The sequence below is a fragment of the Trichechus manatus genome, unplaced genomic scaffold, assembly GCF_000243295.1.
Source record: "Trichechus manatus latirostris isolate Lorelei unplaced genomic scaffold, TriManLat1.0 scaffold00002, whole genome shotgun sequence".
Taxonomy (NCBI): Eukaryota; Metazoa; Chordata; class Mammalia; order Sirenia; family Trichechidae; genus Trichechus; species Trichechus manatus.
This window is the reverse complement of record NW_004443938.1, coordinates 805,145-814,228: the sequence shown is the minus strand read 5'-3', so window position 1 is coordinate 814,228 and position 9,084 is coordinate 805,145. Positions and strand designations below refer to the sequence as shown.

At 42.4% G+C, this 9,084-nt stretch overlaps 1 protein-coding gene across 3 annotated transcripts in view; it reads left to right on the top strand.

The window, feature by feature from the left end:
• The first annotated feature begins 57 nt into the window (after positions 1-57).
• Positions 58-9,084, top strand: part of ERMARD (ER membrane associated RNA degradation) — a 35,115-nt gene continuing 26,088 nt past the window's right edge. For 2 of the 3 annotated variants that reach the window (XR_002823569.1, XM_012554534.2), the window contains exons 1-6: positions 58-142; positions 2,449-2,617; positions 4,746-4,885; positions 6,490-6,591; positions 6,880-6,969; positions 8,952-9,049. Coding sequence is in view for 2 of the 3 variants with exons in the window: in XM_012554534.2 (XP_012409988.2) it covers positions 134-142; positions 2,449-2,617; positions 4,746-4,885; positions 6,490-6,591; positions 6,880-6,969; positions 8,952-9,049 (608 nt within the window). In the remaining variant the exon portion in view is untranslated. Of the gene's footprint in view, positions 143-2,448; positions 2,618-4,745; positions 4,886-6,489; positions 6,592-6,879; positions 6,970-8,951; positions 9,050-9,084 lie in introns of those variants that run through there. The other variant, XM_023728440.1, reaches the window with a different exon arrangement.

Here is a 9,084-nt window from a genome sequence, read left to right as displayed (position 1 = left end):
GCTGCCCGGCCAAGAGGGAGAAGCAGGAGAGGCTTGCGTCATCCAACTGCGCCGGCTAGGCTGGGAAGCGCTGCGCGGGAGGGGTGGGTAGGGGCTGCGTCATCTCTCTGCGCCGACGGCTTGGGCTCCGGAAATGATGGAGGTAGAGCGGGTTTGGGGTCCTGTTAGCATAGTACCTGTGTTCTCCTCTTCCCTTCTGTATCCTGAGTCCCTACAGCAGTGCCCCCGCAGTGGTGGGCGCCCAATAAATATTAACGCAAAGTGTGAATATTTGATCTTTGGTAGCTATTAACTGTTTATGTAGAGTGTATCCCGGCTGCTCGTTTCTGGGCTGTAGGAGTGCGCCTGGGGCGTGGATTCGCTGTCGTGTGAAAAGTCGGGTTATTTTGTTCGTTTTTCTGTGCGTAGGGTATTCACAGGCCAAAGCAAAGGGGCACACCTGCGGAGCCAGCCTTACTTAGACGAACTCAGGGATGACTTGGTGCTTGGCTTTGTGACTTTGGAAAATATCCCCAAGGCCCCCTCTCCTTTAGCGCTGTCCCTGCAGATTGAGTGGTCGAATTCTCAACCATCTCCATCACCCAGGTTCTTAAGTGAAATACGCGAATCAATAGTTTTAAGAACACCCTTTACATTCGTATGGAGACGTGCCGGCTATTTGTGGCGCAGTGGTTAAGGCCTTGGCTGCTAATTGACAGGTCAGCGATTGGAGCCCACTCAGAGGCTCCTCGGGAGAAGGATGTGGCAGTCTGCTTCTGTAAAGCTTTGGAAACCCTATGGGACATTTCTCCTCTGCCCTATAGGATCACTATGAGTTGAGACTTTTGGTTTTAAAGCTGTTAAGCTCAGCCAGGATCGTGCAAAGAAAAACGGTTGCTACTTTTACTGTTTATCCTGGCTGTGGCCTTCCTCCCTGAAAGGATGTTGTATCTATGTAGTATACTAAGCAATATTGTGAAGTGCTGTTTAACAAGAACTATCTCTAGAGTTTACACTTGCAGATTAAGATTGTATTAGACATTTTTAGCCTGTTTCGGTAACAGTATAAAGCGAAATCACAAGGATCTCATTAATTGTATGACAAGATTGATTCTGTAGGGTTGCCTCATAAAGATTGTATTCATTTTCCTTCCTTAAAAAAAAACTCGTTTCTGTCCAGTCGATTCTGACTTAGGGACCCTATCAGACATGTATAGTCAATAGTAACAATAGCTACTATTTTTGAGTTCTGCGTGCTAGATGGAGCCTTGGTGGCACAGTGGTTAAGAGCTTGGCTGCTAACCAAAAGGTCAGCTGTTCGAATCCACCAACCTATCCTTGGAAACACTATGGGACAGTTCTACTCTGTCCTGTAGGGTAGCTATGAGTCAGAATTGACTCCATGGCAATGAGTTTGGTTTGAGGTTTTTTTATGTACTAGATGCTTTTCGAGTATTATCTCCAATTGCAGCACTCCTGTAAGGTGGTAATATTTTGCACCGTTTTACAGTTGAGAAAACTGAGGTTCAGACATGTTAAGTAACTTTTTCAAAGCAGGAAGGATTCACAGTTAAATCTTTCTAGCCCCTCAACTTGATACATCAAAGTAAGAGCCCCTAGTTCTGATTTTTTTGACCCAGAAAATTACTTTTTTGCAGGTTTATAAGATGATTTTAGTGTATTGTGGGGATAATTAGGAGAATTTGCATTTTACTCCTTCCTGGAAAAGCAGTATAGTCTGCTGCTTTTTACATCACACAGGGAGCAGAGGTATGCTTTTTGTCTGGTTTTTAATTCATTGTGCTTGATTTCCTGTTATCCCCCCCCAAAGAAAAATCAAACCCATGAAATTGATTCTGACTTATAGTGACCCTGTAGGACAGAGTAGAACTGCCTCATAGGTTTTCCAAGGCTGTAATCTTTATGGACTGGCCAGTGTTTCATTCTGCTGTATGTAGGGTCGCTATGCATTGTAACCAACTTGACGGTACCTAACAACAACGGTCTCTGTGGAAGGAGACTGCCACATCTTTCTCTCACAGAGAAAGCGGCTGGTGGGTTCATACTGCCAGTCTCTTGGTTAGCGGCCCAGCACTTAACCACTGTGTCGCCACGGCTCCTTTCTGCTCTCCCACTCCTCATGAAACAATGATTGCTTTGGTAACTCCGGGGTGGTAAAGGAATACTGAAAGGAATAATGCTCTGTTCATAAGACTCATTGAGCTTTTGTGAACCCATATCTTAAGTATTCTGATCAGTAAAATTTAAATTTTTATCTTTTATTTGAAAATACGTAAATTTTATCCTTAATCACATAGCTGTCATGATATCCAGAAAGCGTGTTGACACTGGCTATTCCTGAGTACATTCTGTATTTAAAATAGAGTTTTCTTATGACTTAAATATGTAATTAATATTACTGTGTTTTTCTTTCCTGGTAAACAGTGTCTTTTATGTCTCATATTTCAGATATTAATAGGGGATGGTATTACTACGTGCCTTTCTCCCTCCGTGTATGATATGATTTGTAAACTTGGGTTTGAAGTCGTAGAAAATCGTGATATCAATAGCATTGTAACGGAAAATGGCGAAGTTTGCTGGAAAACAATCACAGAATGTGTGAGTTTTACAGAATCAGGTTGGTACTTTCTTTGTGCCCCAATCATCAGTCAATACATGTAAAATTCCCATTTTGACCATTGCTTCTTTTCGTTAGAGGCTTTTTTAATGTAGGCCTAGCCCAAAAGAGAAAAGGAGTATTATGGATTAAATTGTGTCCCCAAAAATATGTGTCATAAATCCTAACCTCTGTGTTGTAGTTATAATCCCATTTGGGAATAAGTTTTCTTTTTTATGTTGACAAGGCAGGGTTAGTGTAGAATGTATCTTGAGTCAGTTTCTTTTGAGATATGAACGAGATTAAACAAGTGAGCAGAGCAGTGATGGGGGAACAGAGATGCCAAGCCCCATGAAGATTGCCCAGGAGCAGAAGCTCAGAAGGGACAAGGACCTTCCTCCAGAGCTGACAGAAAGAGAAGGTCTTCCCCTAGAGCCTGCACCCTGAATTCAGACTTCTAGCCTCCTAAACTGTGAAGAAAATAAATTTCTGTTTGTTAAAGCCATCCACTTGTGGTATTTCTGTTATAGCAGCGCTAGGTAACTAAGACAGGGAGTCAGCATGCAAAGAGAGGGAACGAGGCCAGAGAGGCAGTAAGAGTTAGTGGGTACCCACCCCTGGGAAATACCTAGAAGAGGCAAATCCATTGAGACAAAAGAAGATAGGTGGTTACCAGGGGCTGCGGGGAGAGGGGGGTGGAGAGCTAGAGAAACAGATTAATGTACTGTGAACAGGCTTCTATGTCAATAACATTTGTTACAACAGTTTGTAAAAAGTGGTTAACAGGAAGCTAGGCTTAGAAAACCTTTGCATGAAAAGGAAGCTAAGGAGGTGGTGAGGGGCCGACGGACGTGTTGATGCTGGCTATCTCAAGGCCTAGAGATGGTTCTCCAGGCCAGTTGTCCAGACAGAGATGGGGACAAGAGGAGGGAAGAGGAAAATAGGAGTCATATGAATTAAGGCCAAAAAATTGAACAGTAGTATGTTGTACAATCATTTTAAATGTCTTCCAGGCACGTGTGTACATTTTTTGGAGCATTGATAAGGGTTGGGAAATATAATAATAGTCAGAAAAATTACAAATGAGCAGACTCTAGGAATATATGAGACACATACTCTTGCACATATCAAAGTGATGATTGTGCATTGCAGCATTGCTTGTAATAGCAAAAAAGAAAAATAGGAAACAAGCAGATGTCTAGCAGGAGGATCCACCAACCTAAACCCACTGTTGAGTTGATTCTGACTCATAGCGACTCTGTAGAACAGAGTAGAACTTCCCCATAGGGTTTCCAAGGCTGTAATCTTTACGGAAACAGACTGCCACATCTTTCTCCTGCAGAGCGGCTGGTGGGTTCAAACCGCTGACCTTTTGGTTAGTAGCCGAGTGTTTTAACCACAGTGCCACCAACACTCCTCCAGTAGGATCAGTTAAGTAAATAATGGTCAGTGCATACATGGCATATTATACAGTGGTAAAAAAGAATGAAGACGTTCATCTTTCTGGTACAGAAATATCTCTAAGCTATATTAAGTGAAAAAATAGGAGCGGCATATATGTATTTGTATTTGCTTATGTGTATAAATATTTCAAAAGATACCCGAGGTACTAATAGTAGTAGTTGGAATAGGGAGGAGATGTGGGTGGCAGAGAGGGAGACTCCACCTGTTACATTCTTTGACTGTGAATCATGAATGTTTAGGTCCAACCTTGTAGAAAATTAATTAAAAAACAATATATTAATGTTAATATGTTCTACAATAATGTTATTAGAAATTGCATAGACTAAAAATGTTGAGTAAAAAAAAAATCAGATTACAGTATTGCATATACAATATGAACCTCATTAAGCTTATACACAGGTAAAGAAGTTGAAGAAAATATTTTTTTCATTTGAACCTTTGTGTATTTTCCAGATTCTCTACAGATATAGTACATTTTTCTTTTATGATCAGTTAAGCATTATGAAAATTATTTCCAATAGTCTAGTAGTATATTTGTTATATATTACAGGTTTAATTATCAGTTGATGATTGAGTCTGTGGAAATTTTACAATTATGCGTTAACACACTTTTCTTTGATGATTTAGGTATTTTTCATCATATGATAATAGCTGAGTCCTAAAAGTTGTTTTTTCATCCTGTAAGACCAAAGCCTGGATTACCAGGGAAGTGTGCGGCGGCTGGGCCCTCTGTGTGAAGCTGTCCACCTGCACTTCTCATCTCTGACCAAGGCGCAGTTTGAAATTCGCTACGCACCGTGGTTCCAGTGGACAAACTTCCCAGAGGTGTGGCTTTGAACAGTCTTTAGGAATCCAGGATAAGGTGCCCTTACGAAGCCTTACTTGTCAGTAGTTTTGAAGGGGTCTCTTCCATCCCCTGGGTCTTAAAACTGTGAAGTCTTAAAGGTTGCAAAAGAGGCTTCAGCTATTATCCAGAGTTTGCAAGGCCTGCGCTGAGAAATCCCAGCTTTGAACAAAAGGCATTTTGATGCCCTGGTGGGGCAAAGGTTAAGCACTCGGCTGCTAACTGTAAGGTTGGCGGTTCAAACCCACCCAGCAGCTCCGAGGGAGAAAAGACCTGGTGATCTGCTCTCGTAAAGATTACAGCCTAGGAAACCCTGTGGGGCAGTTCTGCTCTGTCACCTGGGGTCGCTGTGAGTTGGAATCTACTCGACGGCACCCAACCACAACGTCGTAGGATTAGAGGCTGGGGAGGTAGCCTTGGTACATAGTTTATCCAGGGACAGAAGAAAAACGGACCACTCCAGAATACAGGGGAGACTTTCTGGGGAGAGAGTAAGGTTTTCTTGAGAAGTGGGACTAGAAGACTAGGGGTGGGGATGCTTGGCTTGTTAAGGGTGAATTGAGGGGAGGAGGGAGTAATTTGGGCCAAGCCTAAATCTTGGTTGGTTTGCTCATTGGTTGGGTTTTCACTTGGCACATTAAATAAGCAAACAGAGCAGAAACTATGCCGAGTCATTCTAAAATACATTGAATTTCCTCTTTCAGGGTGGTGGGACTGTAGTTTCTCCCTTTGAATAGCTCTTTGAAGTGGTGGACGAACTGCCTTATGTTTATCTGTTTTTTTTTTTTTAAGGCAATTTTTTGTTTGTTTGTTTATTGTTGTAGTTTAAATGAAGTTTACATTTCAAGTTAGTCTCCCATACAAAAATTTATTCATACATTGTTATGTGACCCTAATTGCGCTCCCCATACTGTGACAGCACACTCCTCCTTTCCACCCCTGATGCCCACATCCATTCAACTGTTTATCTGTTTTGAAGAACTATTCTAAATCAAAATGGGAAATAAAATTTACCTCAGGATATTTGACTTCTTAATTTACAATTTTTCCAGATTTATTGCTTTCAAAAAATATTTAAATACATTTGAAAGAACTTTTTCTGTTTTTTGATCCTTTGTTGTTGTTGTGTTAGATGCCATCTAGTCAGTTCTGACTCCTAGAGACCCTGTGGACAACAGAACGAAACACTGTCTGGTCCTGCGTCGTCATCACAGTCCTTGTTACGCTTGAGCCCATTGTTGCAGCACTGTATCACTCCATCTTGTTGAGGGACTTCCTCTTTTTTGCTGACCCTGTAGTTTACCAAGAATAATGTCCTTCTCCAGGGACTGATCCCTCCTGACTACACGTCCAAAGTATGTAAGATGTAGTCTCACCATCCTTGCTTCTAAGGAGCATTCTGGCTGTACTTCAATACTTTAGGTATTGTTATGTTTGTATAGAAAGTATTTACCTATGCCAAACTAAAAAAATCAGATATGCCAGCTGAAACCTTTAGAGGTTTGGATTTTATTTAATAGTATTGTTACTTTGAGAAATATGTCTTAATAAACACAAAATCTAACGTAAGTCTTATTCTGAACAGTTATTTCCTGAAATATTTGACGCCTTGGAAAGTCTGCAGTCTGCTGCTATTTCTCTCAGCTTAACGAAGCTCACATCATGTCTGGAGCGAGCTTTGGGGAATGTAAGTGTAAGAACGCCTTCGTTATTGCTCCATTCAATTATTTGAATTAATGCTAAAGTGTTTATCACACACTTCTTGATTTTAATTATTGTTTTCCTACAAAATGCAACCATTTGACACAGAATTTTAATGTATTTCTTTTTGGATGACTTTCAAATCAAAACATTGGCATCGAAGTCCTCCCCTCTCCCTGGCTGATACAAACAGTTGGTTTATGGATAATGTTTCTCCTTCAGTTAATTGGCTCACTATAGTGCAACTGTTACGACAATGTTGTTTGAATTGTAGGTGTTTCTGCTGGTTGGGAAGGAATGCCCTTTTCTTCTAAGAGATCTACTTGCATCTGATGAACTTGCTCAAGTCTTCGGGCAGCCTGTGGTAAGCTTATTCACTGAGAGAGTTTATTGAGCAAAAACAACACAAGCCCTGGTGGTGCAGCAGTTAAAGCACTCAGCTGTGAACCAAAAGGTCGGCAATTCAACCCACCAGCCGCTCTGCAGAAGAAAGAGGTGGCAGTCTGCTTCCATAAAGATTACAGCCTCAGAAACCCTGTGGGGCAGTTCTGCTCCATCCTGTAGGGTTGCTATGAGTCGGAATCGACTCTGCAGTGGTGGGTTTGGTTTTTTAAGAGCAACACAAAACAGTTGAAATTACCTATACTTTTGTTCCTCCGACATCGATGCTGCTGTAGGAAAAAAATAATTGTATCAGTGATTGAAACAATTCTCTGCCACCTTCGCTTTCAAAACTGTCCCTCTTCCGGCCACCTCTCACCTTTCCGGCATGTTAGGTTGAGGCGCATTCTGTACCAGAAAGGGACACTTTGACACGTAATATATTAATGATTAGAACACTAACTTAGTTCAGAATAAAATTTTCAGCACTTTCACAGAGTGATATTACAATTTTATTCTGAAATAGCAGTATTTTTAACACGTGGGAAGTGGTGTCCCTTGCCAATGTTTAAGCTTATGGTGAATAAAAATAATTAGTTATTGATTAAAAACACGCGAGGAGGTCCATGCTTTTTCAGAACCTTCTAGAAGGTGCAGGATCAAGTGAGTCTAAGACTCATGAGTGACCTCTAGTTTGGGGTGAGGCCGGGCGAGGCAGAGAATAGGCCTGGGGTGGTCTCGCAGAGGGCGGCGCTGGCCGGGCCAGGCTGTGCTGGACTCTGGTTTTGGATGAGAAGTCTGCAGACTTTAGGTGATGGTTTCCATGCTCTGCACTGCAGCTCCTCACCTGTGGTCACTTGGAAGATAGTTTTCTTTCACAGAGAGTTTGGTACGAAGGTAAACTACAAAGCATTTGTAGTTATACCGAATTCTTAAACAAATTTTGTCTGTTCTTTGCTGTCTGCTCTTTGCTGTTAGCCTACCTGCAGCCATTTCGTAGCCCCGGGATGGTTTTACTTGGCCACTGGCACCTGTATTTCTGATTGCCCAGATGGCATGAACAGAGCGTGTTAGAGTAACGTGAGAGCAGATGCTTTTGGGATGGCATTACAGAACCCATGTTAGGCCTTCTTATCTTGAGAGGAAACTTCTCTCTGATTTCTGCATGCGGGATCAGCCCTTTGAGGGAACTCAGAACACCTCTGCTTCCTCTTCCCAGCAGCAACCTTTCCTACTTGAAGGCAGCTTTCATTGCCTTCCCCGAGTCTCCTGGAGGCTCCCCTGGTCTCCTGAAGTGACTGGTCTTGAGTTCTCTTCATCTCCACATCTGCTGGGTTTTTTTAGTCTAGAGTGTGGTGCTCAGAGCCAGGAAGTAGTTCTCGGGGAGTGGTGTGGTTATTGCAACCCATACAGTAGGGTCCCTGTAATAGGTGTGTGTTTCTAGTTATAAAGACAGTTATTGAGGTGCATAAGCTCATCCAGGGCCAGCCCAGGACCACGGCCTGAGCACCTGGCATGCGCCCTGCTGTCCTCTTGATATCACCTCACAAGCATGTGCTGCTTCATGCTGAGTTTCTGTTTATCATTTTTGTTTCATTTTATTTGGGTATCAGGCATATTGGACGTGCAGCATTGAAGCAGTGCTGCCGGGCCGGTCCGTCTCCCTTCTGTCAGCTCCCTGACTGGGCTTCCCTCTCCTCGCTTGGAATTTGCTCGTCTGCACAGTGGGAACAGTGATAGTGTCTTCTTTATAGCTTGTTCTGAGGATGAATGAGTCACTGAATGCACGGAAAACGTGTCTGGCTCGTGTTAAATGCTCAACACGGGTTGGTTGTATTGTTTTTATGTACCGGCCAAAACTGTTCATTCTGTTAGTTCTAAGGCAGAATGAAAACCTTATTTTAGCATTATGTTGGTTTGTTCAGTCATTACTTGTTTAATAATTTGTTGTCTTTAACCGATCAGATGGACGTGCTAAAAGTGTTCGTTGGCTCTCCATCGGGACTCAACCTGCGCAATGTCTTGTGGCATGGGTTTGCAGCTCCCCAGGAGATCCCTCCAAAGTAAGCGGCCAGTGAAGCAGTTTTCTTCCTTTTTT